General features: G+C 40.5%; 1 protein-coding gene across 1 annotated transcript in view; it reads left to right on the top strand.

The window, feature by feature from the left end:
- Nucleotides 1–19,203, top strand: part of CFI (complement factor I) — a 75,075-nt gene that overhangs the window by 12,957 nt on the left and 42,915 nt on the right. The window contains exons 3-6 of the mRNA XM_075200569.1: nt 6,527–6,689; nt 7,562–7,737; nt 9,323–9,433; nt 12,142–12,249. Of these exons, the coding sequence (XP_075056670.1) occupies nt 6,527–6,689; nt 7,562–7,737; nt 9,323–9,433; nt 12,142–12,249 (558 nt within the window). The remainder of the gene's footprint in view (nt 1–6,526; nt 6,690–7,561; nt 7,738–9,322; nt 9,434–12,141; nt 12,250–19,203) is intronic.

Raw genomic sequence — 19,203 nt, 5'->3', positions numbered from 1 at the left:
GTAGAGACGACAGTTAACACACATGCTTTGGACCAATTTCTGCATCTTAGTTCTTAGGAAGACCTGGAAGCATTAGAGAATCTAGAAGACCTACGTCTGGAACAATATAATCAGGAGGAATCTCCTGATTCACCCACGCCCACTGCCAGCCATCCCCCAAGGATTATATGTAAAAGAAAATCTCAATTTTTTCCTATTGAAAATGTCAGTCCCCAGATAGATACCTTTGAAAAAATGGTATCGAAAGACCTGGACATTTTAAGGTCCAAACGCAGACATACAACAAATGACAATCTTAGTGGTGCCGAGAGACAGGCACTTGCAGAGATTTTGGACTGGGAAGACGTTATTATCAAACCTTTCCGATAAGGGTGGGAATGTTGTGGTGTGGCCAGTCGATATGTATGGAAGGGAAATGGATAGACAATTGAGTGATAAGTGTTACAAACGACTCTTTTCAAATCCTTTAATTCACTTTAAGACAAAATACGATCAGATAATAGAACAAGCCTATAGGAATGGTGTTATTAATAAGACGGAATGGATTTTTTTGAAGGTGGATGACCCTAAAATTCCCACCATTTACTTGTTACCTAAGATCCATAAAAACAGAGAGACACCACCTGGGAGACCAATTCTGTCCGGTATATCTAGCTTGACAGAACAGGCCAGCATTTTCGTCGACGTCCATTTAAGAAAATATGTGACTAACCTATCCTCATACATTAAAGATACTTCAGACGTTTTGAAACTAGTAGATGGTCTTTCTCTAGATGATGACGTGTGGATGTGTACGATAGATGTTGAGTCACTATACACCAGCATAGGCCACCGGACTGGTATTGAGGCTGTTAAATCGTATCTACGTACTGAACAAAATCGGGAGTTCAGTGCCTTTTTGGTGGAACTTTAAGACTTCATCTTAAAGAGGAATTTTTTTGTCTTCTCCAATCGCTTCTACCTGCAAATTTGGGGCACAGCTATGGGGGCGGCTTGTGCCCCCACATATTCCAATCTCTATCTTGGCAAGTGGGAGCATGACACCGTTTTTGATGACAGAATGAGTATGTATACTGACCTAGTTTTGCTATGGGTCAGATACATAGATGATATTTTGGTCTTCTGGAAAGGCAGTAAAGAATTGTTTCATGAATTTGTCTGTACTCTGAATGATAACCCTAACAACTTGAAACTCCCTTTCAATATGAGTCAGAAAGAAGTGGACTTTCTTGATATCACTATTCGAAAGAAACCAGATGGTCACATAGAAACAGACCTTTTTAGAAAAACTACAGCTACGAATAGTGTTCTCCATCATAGCAGCTTTCATTACCCCCCCAGTCATTCGGAACATTTCCAGAGGCGAGTTCCTCAGGTTAAAACGGAATTGTTCCAATCCCGTGGATTATGAAGCTCGAGTGAAGGAACTTACAGTTAGATTGATAGAAAGAGGATACAGTAAAAGATAGATTAAAAGAGCTGCAAATGATGTAAGAGGAAGAGACAGAAATGTTTTGATCCACTCCTCTAAAGTACCAGTGAGTCAGAATCCCATCAGATTTATAGGGGATTTCTGCGATGAATGAAGACAAATTCAGACCATCATCCAGAAAAATTGGTCTATCCTTTTATCTGATGAGGACTTAAAGAATGCCTTAGGGGACAAAGCACTTTTTAGCTGGAGACGCGCAGCAAACCTTAAGGACAAACTGGTTCAAAGCCATTTTACAGACAAGAGATTGAAGGACATCACCAAGGGATCCTATCGATGTGGATCATGTAAAGCATGTGACCACATGGAAAAGACATTACAGGTTATGGATAAATACGGAACCACACATGTCATTAATGAATACATTAATTGTAACACTAGTGGAGTTGCCTATGTACTGAGATGCCCATGTGCTAAAATTTATGTGGGCAAAACCAAGCGAAAGCTTAAATTGAGGATCAATCAGAAATGTCCAACGAGATAAAGAACGTTTGAAACAACTATCCCCAGTTGCCAGACACTTTCTCCTCAGACACAACTGTAATACTGGTAGTCTGAGATTGCTATGGTATAGAAAGAATCAATTTGGGCATTAGAGGGGGGATGTTGATAAATGTATATTACAACAAGAGTGCAAATGGATCTTTCTGCTTGATTCACTTTCCCCACTGGGGCTTAATGAATGTAACAGTTATGCGAGCTTCCTATGAAATAAACTCTATGTCTAGAATAGTATATACAGAACTCCCCTATGTATGATCATTATGATTATCTGTTTAATTTAATTTTGTTTCCATTCTTTATTATTATTTTTTATTTTTTATTCTCTGTTTTCTATCATCCCGTATTATCCAATCTTTCTTGGATTGTATAGTCCTAACTGTCCGGATGATACAGGATAGTATTATAGATGGTAATAGGAGTATATGAGACATTTGGCTACTATTTGATAACTCTCATAATGTACTATCTTTGGTAGCTCTTTGAGTGATTAATTTTCAAACAATAAACATCAAATTATCATATATATATATATATATATATATATATATATATATATATATATATATATATACATATATTTCCTCAACTAGGGTTTTCATTATATAAGAAATATGTCATCTTGCTAGAATAATGGCTGTGAACTGTACGTATTGACAGTCTCTATTGTTCCCTGGATGTCCCCGTGAATTACATTACATTATAAATGTGGATACTAAATGTCCCCTTTTGACCTTATCATTATGGGTTTTATTGCTCCCTGGATGTCTACTAAGTATCCCCTCTGATCTTACCATGGTCTATGAGAGGATTCGCTGTTTTTCCTGTCAATCATATTCCAGCTATGGGATTGGACGGTGCATATATATTAACTTCCCGAGACTGTCTCTCGGGTTACCTCTGTGAAAAAGCAAAGTGCGAAACGTACGTCGAGGTTTAGTGACGTCATTTGTGACGTCACAAGCACCCGACAGTGGCGTCTGGTCCCGGCACTCCATGCCGCGGCTAGCAGTCCCGTATCTATTGAAATAAGCGCTAGAGGTATTTCATTTACCCTCCTATCATTATGCGCATATGTTAGATGCAGTGATCTGACATTGATATAGTATGTGTGACTGATTTGGGCTAATGTGGGAAACGATACCATCGATCACCATAAGCAGAATAAGATATGGGCAGCTCAAATGAATGATATATTATTTCTTTAACTCTGAATAAAGCGCTCATAAATAATGACAATCCATGTACTATGGTAACACACTTTTCTTTCCCACGCCCCATACGCATCTTTTTTGACCTATATGTCTATGTATAGATATTCACACGTACCTAGGGGTAATTCATTATTTCCCCTCTCATAGATTAACTGCATAGGGACTGGTTCATAATAATTTGTTAATAGGCTATGGATCCAATAATGTTATTGGATACATTTTGATGCTAAGATTAAGCAATGGAATTTTGGATTAAATTATGATATGTTCCTGTACAGTATTATCTTAGCACTATTTGCCTGTGTAATATCCAATTCTTGCCACTTTTGGATGCTCGTTCTATTTTAATACACTACATATACAACACACACATTTTTATCTATATCTCGCTGCTTCGTTTGATGTTTTAATAATACAATTCAATAAAATTTAGTTTTAAATTTATGTGATTTTGACCAGGGACTGGAGTGCCTCTATTTACTCTTTTTCTTTCTTCCTTTTTTGACTACAACTATGTATATATTAGAGTGCACCTCATCTATTTTGTGAGGTTATATTTAATGCCTTACTATAGATGAATGGTCCTAAGTCTGTGTGCGACTACACCCTTTCTTTTTGTATGATACAAAGTAGCGGAGCCCAGGCATGATTGGGGGCCCTGGTCTGCCTCTGCAGTGGGAGAAACCACCAACCTGGGGGTAAATGTATCATGCTGAGAGTTTTCCGGCGGGTTTGAAAAACCAATCAGATTTTAGCTATCATTTATTTAGTACATTCTACAAAATGATAGCTAGAATCTGATTGGTTGCTATAGGCAACATCTCCACTTTTCAAACTAGCCGGAAAACTCTCAGCTTGATACATTTACCCCCTGGTGTGGCCCAATCCCTTTCTGTGGCTATGAAAGGGTCCCCAAGAAGTTGCTCTAACAGGGCCTGAAATTTTTCTTGTCTGCCCTGTCTACCAGCTGTGGTCACACCCCCTTCACTGGCTATGGAAGGGGCCCCAAGAATTTGCAGTACCAGAGAATTTGCTGTGGCCCCCAAATTCCTCTTCATGGCCCCTGATCTCCCCCCCGCCACCACTCCATTACAGACAGCTGAAGCTTCTCTCACAAATTAAGGACAGTCGTTTTGATGCAGATCAAAAAGCTAAGAATTTAGGTATTTGATTTGTTTTGATATTATTACTAGCCCTGACCCTGTGTATTAATCAACTAATCTACACAGTACATTTCTGCAAAGCAAGTTTGTCAAGTTGTCAGTTGAACTGTGCCTGCTGTGTTACAGGAGCACCTCGCGTCTAACAGCTTGGAAAGCTGTTGGTATAAATTGGAGGACCAAGAACTGAACTGAGCAGTTCCTGGTCTCCTCCCAAGTGCCACAGGTTCTCATTGACAGTAGTGGAGATCAAAAGAAAGTTGGTTGTACAGGAGTCTGTCTCTCAGTAACTTGTAACTGTAAAAATGTACTCTGCCAATGTGTATTGTTTTAATTTTTACGTTCTCAGGACAAATTTGTATAATACTGGAAATGCTTTGCTCTGAATGCTTTTATAAAAGTGTGAGCTCTACAGATGGAATGAGAATTCGTTTTATAAACGTTGCAATCTTTTGCTGTTATTTCTTAACAGTTATTTATGGTTGCAATCGAACCCAGTACCCAAGTGAGTCAGCAATGCTAACTACTGTGCCAACATGCAATCCCTAGAGCTAAACGTAAAAAAATCTCCCGAGGGCTCCTGCTCTACTGATCTGATCAATTTTGGGAGCAGTGCATGTTCAGTGACGCTTCACTGTGCATGCACATGCCCCTGCTAATGTTCAGAAGAGGAGCCTCTGGAGGGTCTTCTGGTATTGCTGGGCCTCTATTGCCTACAGGTCCCACAGCGGCAGGTATCAGAACAAGCACATAGGAGCGGCACATACCTAGGCTGCAAAAGGGGCTTCATGGGGCCTGCACTATCTATTGGCAGTGGAGCACTGGAGCTCCCAGCACTGACCCTGAATGCACTCATAATAATGCACTGTAGTCTATGGTTGACAATGCGCTCTATTTACCAACTTTAGTATTGCCCCAGTCTAGTCCCCAAGTGACAAAAAGAATACTCAATACCAGATTTAAGCTGACACAGCAGCTATTTATCAGACACCACAAAACTCTGCAGTGCTGGACAGTCGGGACAACAAATTGTACAAAAAACAAATCATAAATAAAAACAGAGCAAGGACATATGAGGTTGACGGAGAAGGTGCTGACATGACACAGAAAGTAGAGAAAGCCCTGCTGATAAGAGCTGACAATCTAAATTAAGAGGATAGTGCTGTGACATAAGGAACTAAAGGGACGTGACAGCAGCTGGTATTGTGCCGAGGTATTAGTATCAGGTGTTAGTGGGATAGGCTATAGTCAAGAGGTGGGTTTTGAGAGAGCGCTTGAAAGAATGAAGGTTGGAATAGACAATGGTCAAACAGGGTAAGGAGTTGCATAAATGGGGAGCAGTACAGGAATACTTTTGGAGATAGGAGTGAGAGATATTAGAGCGGATGTGAGGTGCAGGCCAAGGACAGATTAAAGATGGCAAGAAGGAGAGTATATGATGTATTGAGGTAATGGGATGTTCAATGGGGAGGAGTTTTGAGGGCTTTGAATGTGCGCGTATGCAGCTTGAATTGAATTCTGGAAGACATGGGAGTGAATGTGGTTATTGGCAGAGTGGTGGAGCAGATGTGCAACTGCAAGAGAGGAAATTCAGTCTTGCAGCACTTAAATAGATTGGAGGGGGCATAGATGGGTGAGGAAAAGGCCAGATATGATGAGTTTGCATTAGTGTTTAGAAGGAGTAGGAGACATGAGAGTGCAAGGGACTAAATATGTGGAGTGAAGAAGAGGGCAAAGTTGAAGATGACACCCAGGCAGCGGGTTGGAGGGTGAAGTCTCACACCTCTCCCCTGAAGGAGCCAATATACCCTGAACTTTGTGCATAGCTGGTTTACTGTCCATGTGTGTTGCTTGGTTGTGCTTTGGATTCTCAAAATAAAGCTTGTGTTTGACCCCGACTGAAGACGTTGGCTGGTGACTTGATGTCATCCCACTACAGTCCTCTAGTGATTCCAAATAGGATGTTCACCTCCAGTATAACTCTAATTGTACTATATAAATCTTTACATACTAAGAAAAGTGTACTTTGATGCGTCCATGTTATCTGTCATGTAATCAGTGTTTCCTTGTTTCCGTCTGGTTCAACTCTTGTATAACTCTTTAGTTCTATAAACGTAACTTTGCAATATCCATAATTATATATTTTATCCACAATTTAGGTACATTTGAAATATCTTTGAAAAATAAAACAGGCGTAACTACTAAAAAGACTGGTCTTGTGAAAGTAAAATTACCCAAAGAAGAACAGGAGTCCTTTGTGTGTCCTGAAACATGGACAATCGCAGAAGCCAATGTAGCCTGCAGGCAGCTTGGATTTCCCCAGTAAGTTCCAATATTACCATATTCTGCCAGTTTTTATACCTCTGCGTAAAGACTTGAAGCCTCAAACCCCCCAGAGCTATTTAAACTAGTATCATCAAAAGTATTGTATATTACATAATTATATGCAGACATATGGATGTCTTGAGATTGTCAGTCTTAATCTAGTGTTAACTGATTTTCCAGAATCACACATTATCTTGTAAAAATAGTAATGTTCGTTTTGTGCTTTCTTTATTTCCTTCCTGTTTAGTAGATGCAACATTAATTAAAACAGCACCGGAGTGGAAAATAAAGGTCAAAGTTGATTTTCTATATAGAATATGTTAGTTGTAACTAAGCCTAGTAATGCATTAATAATGAAGGGCCTGATTCATTAAGGATCTTAACTTGAGAAACTTCTTATTTCAGTCTCCTGGACAAAACCATGTTACAATGCAAGGGGTTAAAATTAGTATTCTGTTTTGCACATAAGTTAAATACTGACTGTTTTTTCATGTAGCACACAAATATATACCTCTGACTGGAAGTACCACTTGTATCTCTTTTTTGATGCGTACAGCTATGCCTGTACTCAAGTCTATACTTTATAACAAAAGTTTACAGAGTTTTGCTTTTTTGTCACTATATACATTTGCAATTTGAACCATCAGATTTAACAAATCATATCTGTAGTTTTGATGGAATCATCATAATTGTGGCTCCATTTACAAAATGGCGGATAATAACATGTAGTTAATAAAGGACCGTATAATGTACCATCACAAATGCTCATGCTACATTATTTAACTACATCAGTAGTAGAAAACTATTATAATTTAGAAAAAAAAAAAATCGTTAAAATGCTCTCCTTCCCTTTCTTTGTTTTTCCTTAGAGGTGCATCAACACAAAAATTGAAAAACGTATTTTCTGACGATGAGAATAGACCATCTGACTGTCTTCAGGTGACCTGCAGAGGTTTAGAGACCACCTTGGCTGAATGCACTCTTAAAAAAAGCGAAAGCAATAATAATAAGCGGGCTGCGGTTTTATGTTATCAAGAAACAAAAGGTTTGTAATTCCCTAATATGAAAAACCTGATAACTTGCTTGCTATTCCATACTCAATTCCCTATAGAGCAACATCACTCATATGATTAAGAATATTGTAATTGGGAAAGGACTTAGTAAATAGGCTTAGACACATGTGGATACATTTTTTCAAACCCTCTAAAAAGTAAAAGTGAAGGTGTTGCCCATAGCAGCAAATCAGAATCTAGCTATGATTTTCTAGAATGTACTAGATAAATGATAGCTAGAATCTGATTGGGTGCTATGGGTAACACCTCCATTTTTCCTGTTTAGAGGGTTTGATAAATCTCTGTAGCAGTAACCCATGCAATATCTCTCAAACCTTCCGATAAGGGTGGAAATGTTGTGGTGTGGATTGTAACCTGTAATCAGCCAGCAAGGACTGGACTTGAGAACTATTTACATTGATGCCTGAATAAACAAGAGTTTGGGAGAGTTACATCAACAACCATCTAGAGTTAAAATAAGGAAGTGTATCCTATGTGTATTTAACACATTTTTTTTAATTTTACTTTGCTGCTCCTATTCTACTGCCCCTTGTTATTTCTGCCAACATAAGCAAAGAGCTGATTCAAGCCATGGATTTCAAATCCATTGACAGATGTCGCAGTTGTGAGCACCAGGTGTATGTATAGGACTGTGGGTCTGATGCAGAGTACGCCCTTTGCATAGTGTAATTTGCATGTTTTTGCTCTGCGCAAGCTCACAAAAAATCCTACAAGTACCTACTCTTATTCAGAGTTGCACGCATACACACTTATACTTGCTGGCGTGATGGAGGAGGGAAGCTGCATGCAATGTAGGCCAAGTACTGTAAGGGTGTATGCTGATGTAGACCTGAACACAGACGCAACTACTCCTTTTACAGGCTTATTATTTGCACCAGCCAAATACATGCTGATGATCATGACAATCGCCAGCACTAGTTCACCTGATTGACGGAAATTTCACCTCTGAAGCTGCTGGGTGCTTTCTTCATTGATCGTGCATATATTATAGGATTGTGTCTATTTTTACAAAAAATCTGATGTCCAATAACATATGACTTTTTCCCTATGACACCAAATGTTAGCAGAGTTTTATTGGGCTTACAACCTGATTCTGTGTATGTATGTATAAGTACGCCTGCCATAAACCTGATGCAAGGCTGAGAATCTAAAGATGAGTCTGACTCATTGTATGGGCTAAATTATGCTATTTTTGCTCGCACATTGTTGTGCCATAAAATACACCCCAAGTTTCAACTTTGCATAAGTGTTTACTGTACCTTATGTTAAAGTAGTCAAAGGTTTTTTTACAGAGAGTCCTGACACTTCGTAATTTATGCTTTCCTAATTCTTCTGTGCAAAAACAAATGCCATGGCTACTTTTTGTAGTAGTAAAACTGAAGCAAGTAGCACAGCTTAACATAAAGTATATATATATATATAAGTATATAAAATATTTAATTTTAAGATACTTCTCAGCATAATAAAACATACACAAACAATAGCATGCATGTATTAATCATATACTTGGTATTATTTGAATACAGAGATAAAGACTGCTTTATTATTTTATTTCAGGATGTACAGACAACCAATTCACTTGTGTGAATGGCAAATGTATTGATCTCAATAACACCTGTAATGGGGATAATGATTGTGGCGATCTTAGCGATGAATTATGCTGTACAGGTAAAGTGGACCTAGACATTTTATGCACAATACATATGATCATATTTAGCCTCCAGTCACCCAAAGAATGTATATGTATATATATTATTATTGTATATATATTACTTTTACTACATACTGTATGCTATATATATATATATATATATATATATATATATATGTGTGTGTATATATGTATATATATATATATATGTGTATATATGTGTATGTGTGTATATATATATATACAGCAATCAGCCACAACATTGAAACCACCAGTCTAATATTGTGAAGGCCCCCTTTGTGCCACAAAAACAGCTCTGACCCTTCGAGGCATGGACTCCACAAGATCTCTGCATGTGCCCTGGAGGCCAAGTCAACACCTTGAGTTCTTTGTCATGTTCCTCAAACCATTCTTGAACAATTTTTTAGAGTGGCAGGACCTATTATCCTGCTGAAAGAGGCCACTGTAATCGGGGACTACCGTTGCCATGAAGGGGTGTACTTGGTCTGCAACAATTTAGATAGGTTTAGGTAGGTTGTACGTTTCAAAGTAACATCCAAATGAATGCCAGGACCCAAGGTTTCCCAGCAGAACATTGCCCAAAGTATCACATTGCCTCCACCAGCATGCCTTCTTCCCATAGTGCATCCTGGTTGTTTCTCTTCCCCAGATAAACGACGCATACACACTCGACTGTCTGCATGATATAAAAGAAAACGTGATTTATCAGAGCAGGTCACCTTCTTCCATTGCTCCATGGTCCATTTTGGGCACTCACCTGCCCATTGTAGGCACTTCCACTGGCGACAGGGGTCAGCTTGGGCACTCTGACCTGTCTGCGGCTACGCAGCCCCATACGCAGGAAGCTGCAATGCACTGTGTGTTCTGACACCTTTTTGTCATAGCCAGCATTCACTTTTTCAGCAATTACAGTAGGGATTGGACCAGACGAGCTAGCCTTCGCTCCCCACGAGTATCAATGAGCCTTGGGTGTCCATGACCCTGTCGCCGGTTTACCAGTTGTCCTTCCTTTGACCACTTTTGGTAGGTACTAACCATTGCATAACGGGAACATCCCACAAGACCTGCAGTTAAGAGATGCTCTGACGCAGTCATCTAGCCATCACAATTTGTCAAAGTCGCTCAGATCCTTACACTACCATTTTTCCTGCTTCCAACACATTATCTTCCAGAACTGACTGTTCATTTACTGCATAATATATCCCACACCCCTTGACAGGTGCCATTGTAACGAGCAAGACAATTAATGGTGTTCACACCACTTGCCAGTGGTTTTAATGTGGCTGATCGGTGTGTGATATATATATATATATATATATATATATATATATATATATATATATATATATATATGTATGTATATATATATTTATGTATATATTTAGTTATATATTTACACATACGTATATAGAAATATGTATATATATATATATATATATATATATAAATACAAGTTAACCCGTGCATGATACTCATGCATTCTAGTCAAATCAAGCTACTTAAGGTGATAAAAAGGTTCTTGTCATGCATTTGGGGCTAGGCCAGGCCTCCTCAGGGGAAGAGCGTTACTTCCCGACGCAAGCGCCCTTTTTTAACGTGGTTTTGTCCACATGTCACCACCTCATCATTTTTCTCCATCACCTCATCCTTCATCTTTTTTCGCCACATCTATCCAGATGTCTATCTAGACACAGGGATCTCTCTCAGCGGTCCTGAGTATCCTCTCGCTCTGTCACCCCCGGCAACTACTAACCCCTCCCCACTGTCACCACCACCAACCACTCCCCACTGTCACCCCCGGCAACCTCCAACCACTCCCCACTGTCACCCCCGGCAACCACCAACCACTCCCAACTGTCACTTCTCCTTCAAGAAATATATATATATTTTTTTTAAATCTTTATAAACACTTTTAACAATTAACAAATTAAATTAACAAATTAAAAACATCTTAGTATACCTAAATTTCAGCCCTTTCTGAGGTTTTTTTTCCACACACACACACTAAGAATTTAGTAGGTCAGTGTATAACTTCGCCCAGCAGGTGGCGCTGCAGCTTGGTTTTATTTTCCCCACACACAGACACACGCCACTAGGCTTTTATATAGTAGATGTATGTATATATATATATACATATATATATATCTATATATATATATATATATATACATATATATATATCTATATATATATAGTATTATTTCAAAATCTAAGTGAATGTCACACACATAGTATACAGTGAACTTATATGATTAAAGTGTTCCTAAGTACACAAAATGTGAGCACTTTATTAGCAGGATCTTATCTCTTTCATTCCATGAGTGCATAATTCATAACATTCTGTACAAAAAATATTGGCATAAGTGATTTGGTGTCCTTACAAGTTATCTTTGTTATTTATTTCTTAGGGGTAGATGGCTTACAAAAGTCTATATTATTTTAAACATATGTCATATTGATAACATACTTTTACTTGTTACATACTTGAACCCTAAATATTTATCCACATTTTACATTTATTTAACTTCCTCAGAACTTGTTTTATGTTTTGTCTTTACCAGACTTAGGTAACCTTTAGAATTTCAGCCTCAGCATGCTTAGATGTGTGGTTCAACAATAGTTTGTTCTCCACATTTATAGCTAGTCTATATTCTACAGCCATTCACACACTTATTTACTGTGTTATGTCATTATGCCATTCCAGAATGTAGCAAAGGTTTTCACTGTAAGTCAGACATATGCATTCCACAGAGAGATCGGTGCAATGGTGAAAAGGATTGCCTCAGTGGAGAGGACGAATCAAATTGCAAAGGTAAAACAAATATGTATTAAATTATATTTTAAATAGCATGAAAAAGTAAACACAAATATCCATGCTATAGTAAGCGTTTCAGATCAGTATTCATGGACACCTTGGGACAACAAATACTTTGAGTTTGCACTGATTGCAAATTGGTAGTAATTAAATCACAGCAGTTCAACGTGTTACACAATTTTTTAATATTTTCCCACCAATAATTAGGTAAGCTGGACAGCATATGATAAATGGCTTAAGTTAACTTCTTAACTAATCCAACCTCCAGGGGCCATTGCATAGCAAGATTTGCTAGAGGGTTTGGCAATACAGTTCCACCCTCCCGAGGTCCTTGCTCTGCTCTCCTGAACTTCTTATCATGGCCAGGGGTGGCGTATGCTCAGAAGAACAGAGCAAGTGCTTTTTGTACCTGTGGATCAGTTTTCATACATGGTCTTAACTGAGTTGTTCTACCCTTTAGGGCCAGACAAACATTAACCACTATGTTTCAGCACTTGAGCACTCTAATATAAAACACATTCATCCATGGTGGCTGTTGTTAATATTTAAATCTGTGAGCTCTGTGTATCAAGGCAAATATGGACACCCTTTGTTTCATGTGTGCCTTGGGACAGCTGCTTTGTGTTTTCATCCTTTGGTGGGATAGCCAGAGGAAAAAGCGTTAAGAGAAATACACGTCGGCATGTCTGTGGTGTGTGAGAGGGTGTGACCAGTATGTGAGATAGCATTGCACCTTAAAGATATAGAACTTTCAGTTTTAGGGAAAGAAATGGACCTTATGTACAGACTTGACAGCTAGGAGATACTACAGCTTCACTGACCCCAGTAAGCTTAGATGATCACACCAACTTCAGCTGGCATGTATGAATGAATGATACCGTGCCTGAAGTGTATGGCTTGGTATCCAGTAAGATATATGAGATAAACGAACAGTACATGAATAAATCAAAGAAAAGAACCATAAGAAACAATAAATGTGACTTTATACCCTCCCTACAGGTGCAATTAAGTAGTGTCCCAGTAAGGACGTGAGCAGAGCTGGATTAAGGCTCTGGGGGGCCCCGGGGCACTTTAGGCAGTGGGGCCCCGGGGCACTTTAGGCAGGGGGGCCCCTATGATGTAACATGGTTATCATTTTAGACAAATACACAGGCAATGCTGTGTGCACTACTGTTAGGCGCACGCAGCTCTGTCTTTATGAGCAGTACAGTGTCAAGCAGTACATACCTCTCAACTGTCCTTGTAGTCGGACACAATCCTGACTACGCCGAGACAGTCACCCAAATTCAGGACTGCCCGACCAGATTCAGAACAGTTGGCAGACTGTCCTGTTCTCTTCTACCTGTTATTGTCACTTTCTCCACCTGTGGCTGCTGGTTTCTTTAGCTCAGTTGCTGCTTGTCTGGATCCTGAAATGTTGTGGGCCCTATTTGGGAAAGAAAATGTGTACATGAAATTTAGAAAATTCCAACCAGCACCAGCATTAAATCAATAGTATTCCCATTTAATATATAAACATATTTCCCTCCCTCGAAACAGCCCTATAAATAAATTAAATGGCATTTACGTTTAAAAAATATAACCATTTTCCCACAAGCATCCACGGCATTAAATAATTCATATTCACATTTAATAAAAATACCTCATTTTCTTCAAACAGACCCACATTCATTTATGAGCTTCCAAACCACCGCAGCAGTAAATTTAAAGGTCCAATCACCCCATCTTAAATTGATAGCCCCAACTATTAAATTAAATTGCCCCACCATCACCCCACAAATAAAATAGCACCCATTAAATAATTAGCATCCATCTGCAATCCACCATTAAATTAAGAACCCCGCCTTCACTCACACATTTTATTAACATACTACCCCCTCTCCCACACACATTATATTAACATACTACCCCCTCTCACACATACATTATATTATGGCTATTGGAAGACTTGCCCTCCTGATTATTACAGAGGCAGATAGCCATATAGGCACATGGAAGAGTGTCTGAGATGTATGGGGTGGAACATTGGGGCTGTGTGATGAAGGACAGCATCGCAGGGCCACCTCTCCAAATTTGTTTATGGGGCCCCAGCGATGTTCTCTGCTCTTCTGAGGTTGTGTAGGGGCATGCACATGCGCAGTGAAACCCTGTTTCGGCTTCACACTAATGGACGTGATAGAGGAGATAAGACGAATCTCAACTATTGACACATTCCAAAAAATAAACCCCCACTATTAAAGCAAAAAGACTAATTTACTAATACCCCATTCATACTGCACCAAAATCCCGGGTTTTTGCCGGGGCGAACTCAAACGACCCGGGTCTTGGTGCAGTATGTATGGTACAAGTCAAAAATCCCGGGTCTAAAAACCCGGGTCTTCAACCCGGGATTTATCGAGGGGTAATTCCCGGGTCGGACCCGGGTTACCTGCACTATGAATGGTGCAACACGGGGTTTTCAACCCAGGTTGCACAGAAAACAAGCTGATTGGCTGTCTGCCTGTCTCTGGAGGATTTGGAATTAGACATTTCTCATTCATTTTATGCTTGCCAAAAAGAGGCCATTAATTTTCCATCTAGAAGTCTAGTCTTTTGGGGTAATCATTGAAATATGCAATGCCTAGCTTTAAAAGCTCCTACAACCTTCCCTTATATATATGTTTCCCAGTCTCTTTATGCCTTTCAGAAAGCCCTCCTAGACTAGTACGACTAAATATATAAGCCAATTGGAGGAATCCTTTATTCATTATTGTATTATTGTATTATTATATTGTGTATCACCATTTTTCAGCCAATGAAAACTGCTCTGGTGATGACTCCCACAAATTGCCAGGGCACAGACTTGTGCAGTATGAATGGGGTCAACCCGGGAAATTCCCGGGTCCGAGGTGCAGTATGAATGGTGTTTCTGAGCTGGGACGCTCCGAGCCCCGGCAAAAACCCGGCTTGAAAAACCCGGGATATTGCCGGGGCGGCAGTATGAAAGAGGTATAATACTGTATTTAGAAGCATGATTTTCAGTGAACCAGAGTAACCAGTAATTAACTTTTATCTGTTTAGTGCAAGCAGAACAATGAAAGCAAGTGTCTGATTGGTCGCTCCAGTTCAGTGCACATATTACACCTGGCTACAATATTGGTAAACAATCTCTAGGCCAGATTGTATACAAGCGGCAGTTTAGTTATGTGGTTTTAAAACCGCCAAATATATGAGACACAGCGTGAAAACACAAACCGCAGTATGTAATAAAATATTGGACAGATTGTATAAATGTGATTTTGCTGTTTTTCCACTGATTTGGCTTAATCATTGAGACAACTGATCACCTTGGTCTCCAATTACCTCAGAAAAACAGCCATAACTATTATCACTTGATGAATGAGGATGAGTGAGCGCATTCCTTGTTAAGTATACAGTTGGTGCACCAGTGTGCAAGTTTTGCATAGAGATCATTTTTTTGCACAGCAAGATTATTAAACAAGATAAACGGTAGAGGGGGCACATTTTCAGACTACTTCTAGCTGTTCTGAGGGCGCATGGGCATTTTTATTCTACAAACGAACTAGAGATTTGCACCAGCTCAGTGGTGGCAGTCTTTGGGTCCTGTACTATATCTTTAGCTGGAAGCTTTTTGCACCTTCATGTTGTATTTCAGCAGAGAAGCGCATAATTATGTGCATTATGAGCAATATATTAGAGAGCTTCATACATGCAAAATTGCCATAGCTAATGAAGACAATCCCCATGGGCTCACATGATTAACTTAAGCCATAAATTAGCCTAAACAGCGCAGTGTTTTTGCAGGAAAATTGAAAAGTTTCATGAAAAGGTGATACTAAAGTGGTAGGAGGTTGGACTTTCATGTGATGCTTACACCTTGGTACAGTGTACATCTAAATACTTTCTGCTACACCACTCACTTAGACACAATTTTAGATTGTACATCCTGCTCTCAAGAGCAGGGAGCTAGCGGGCAACTTCATGTTTGTTGTGTTGACCATCTAGATGCAGTGGTACATAACCAAGGTATTACTTCACAAATGAGATCCATAGAGTGTCTTTATTAGCCAAATGACTTATTGCATGATGGGCAAGATCAAACCTGCAAAACAATATAACACAATGGAACAAATCAAGACATGCAGCCAAAGAAAACTAATTCTTTCCAATGTGTAATTTGACTGCTTTTTGTTTAATAACTGTAGCCAGAGTGATAATACCCTTTGATTAATTCTAGAAGCTTAGATCTAAGAGCTCAGGACTGTGCTTTTCTAGGTGATTCACTTATCTAGGGCTTCACTTGCAGGGACAGGAGGAACGGGTGTCTGAATTGGGAGTGACAAGCGGTCTCACAGACCGCTGTCACTCCTGGAGCCTCCCCGATAACCGGCGCTGCCACTGCAGGCATAGAGCGCCGGTTATCGGATGTTTCAGTTGGCGGCGGCCATCTTGGATTTTGGGAAGGAGATCCTAAGGAGAAGGGGGCTATACCTGGATCCCCCCTAATGCATAGGAGGGGGCATCAGGTATTATCCGCTGCGGAGACCTCCCCTGGAGGTCTCCACTACTCTGCTACAGAAATACCTTTTATTTTTTCATCGGCCACAGAATCGCTGCAGAAGCAGCATTACTGAAGGGGGGGAGTTAACACATAGAGCTCCCCCTCCTTCCTGAGAGAGAGATGGTTTGTCCCAGTCTTCTGGCGCCAAGGAGAAGCCCGGGAACAGAGAACAGATCTGAGGGAGCAGGCACCAGGATACTGCTGTTGGACTTCTCCCCTATTTTGGCCTATGGGCTAAGTATCTGTTTTATTTAAACACATATTCTGTATTGCTGTGTACAAATGAGCTAGTAGGGATAATTTTATAGTTCTCCTACCTGCTTAAATTTTAACTTGTGTTTAAAATAGTACAACTTTTATATCTAGATTAGTTGATTCTTGTAGTTATTTCCCTCTACACACACATATATCTCTCTTTTTTTTCAGTTTAAATCTGTGTGCCTTCCTTTATAAAAAATGTCAGATAAGGGAAAGGGCCCTATGGCGAAATATTTCACATGTTCAAAATGTCATGTAAAATTACCTTGTGGGCAGAAGGACCCGTTGGCGCTTTGCTCTGTTTGTGATGTAGGAGTTCCCCCTGCGCAATCCCAACAGGTGGCAGCCCCTACATCGAAGGAACCGGCCTGGGTGGCCTCCCTGACACAGTCGGTTTCCTCTTTAGCTCAGATGGTTTCTCAATCCAATCAATTGTGGGCTAGTGTGGCAACTTCGGTGGCTAATAATCCTAGTACACCGTTGGCCCTCCCTGTTTCCTCTGGTTCTGGTGGAACATCCATACCAGGACCTTCCTCACTACAGACGGACCAAGCCCCTGTTCCCACAGAGCCGCCATGGTCCGCAGCTTTTTTAAAGGGTTTGAATAAACTGAACCAGTTACTCGAATCCCCAAACAGTCCGCCTGCTAGAAGAAAGCGGCCTAGATCTGATAATACCCTTATGGTCCTTTCAGATTCTGAGGAGTTTTCAGAGGAAGAGGGGGAAATTAACTCTGATTCTGACCAGGTTCTACCTTTGGGACAGGATGAAAGCTCTAAGAACCAATTTATTAATGATTTGGTTTTAGAAGTAAGACAGGCGTTGGACCTCCCAGAACCGGAGTATCCGATTCCTAGAGACAGAAATCTTTTTAAGAAGGCCAAAAGAAGGGCTAGCCGTTTTCCCCCTTCCGCAGAACTTAAAGATATTGCAGAAGGTGCCTGGAAACAGCCTGAGAAAAGGTTCACTGTTCCCAAAAGATTTTCTTCCTTGTATCCATTGCAGGAAGAGGATGTGGTTCACTGGGAGAGTATTCCAAAAATGGATATTCCTATAGCCTGTTTGGCCAAGCACACCTTACTCCCAGCCCCAGGTTCTGCATCTCTGCAAGATGTCAATGACCGCAGGGTAGAATCCCAGCTGAAATCTATATTTGCGGCTGCGGGTTCTTCCTTTAGGCCCACATTTGCTTCAGCTTGGGTTGCTAAAGCCATGGAAGCATGTTCAGACCAGCTAGCAGAAGCCTTACAGGACTCCGAGTTACTCCCCCTGGCTTTGCATTTGAAGGAGGCATCGGGGTACCTGTACGAGGCGGCCCAGAACACAGCAGCTGTATCTTTGTCACTCACCGGACCGTGAGTGCCTCTTCCCGGACATTTAGGAACCGTGGCCGTCCACCATCCTGAGGGTCTGCGCATGCGCAGCCCTTTTCTATACTTCAGTGTATACCCCTTTAACTTAATTGGCAGATCAGGCAACCTCCCTATATTAAGCACCTGTGGTCACTACCACGTGGCCTGATCTTGGAGTCTCATTCCTCATGAGTCTCTGAAGGTGTTCCTGTATTACTTGTGAATTCAGTGCTGCTGATTCCTGTGGTTTCCAAACCACTTCTACTACTGTGGTTCCATACCACTTCTACCATCAACTGTATCATCATGACTGTTTGCTGATTCCTATCCGCTGCCTCCGTGCACTACAGTCTTCTACACCTCTTCAACGTTATTTTATATCTATGTGACTGTTTTCTCATTGCTATCCGCTGCCTCCGTGCACTCCAGCTTTTACCTCACTCACCTGCTTCTCATCAAGTCTGTTTGCTGATTGCTATCCGCTGCCTCCGTGTACTACAGTCTCCTGCTTGCCACTCGCCTGTGTTTAACATCGTGACTGCCAGCTGACTACTCTCCGCTGCCTCTGTGCACTACAGTCTCCTGCTTGCAACTCGCCTGTGTTCAACATCGTGACTGCCAGCTGACTACTATCCGCTGCCTCTGTGCACTGCAGTCTCCTGCTTGCAACTCGCCTGTGTTCGACATCGTGACTGCCAGCTGATTACTATCCGCTGCCTCCGTGCACTACACTCTCATCTCATCTTTGCTGTGCCTTCCTCGAGACTGCCGCTTTTCATT

The sequence above is a fragment of the Mixophyes fleayi genome, chromosome 1 (assembly GCF_038048845.1).
Source record: "Mixophyes fleayi isolate aMixFle1 chromosome 1, aMixFle1.hap1, whole genome shotgun sequence".
In the NCBI taxonomy this organism is placed as follows: domain Eukaryota; kingdom Metazoa; phylum Chordata; class Amphibia; order Anura; family Limnodynastidae; genus Mixophyes; species Mixophyes fleayi.
This window is presented reverse-complemented; position numbering and strand designations above follow the sequence as displayed.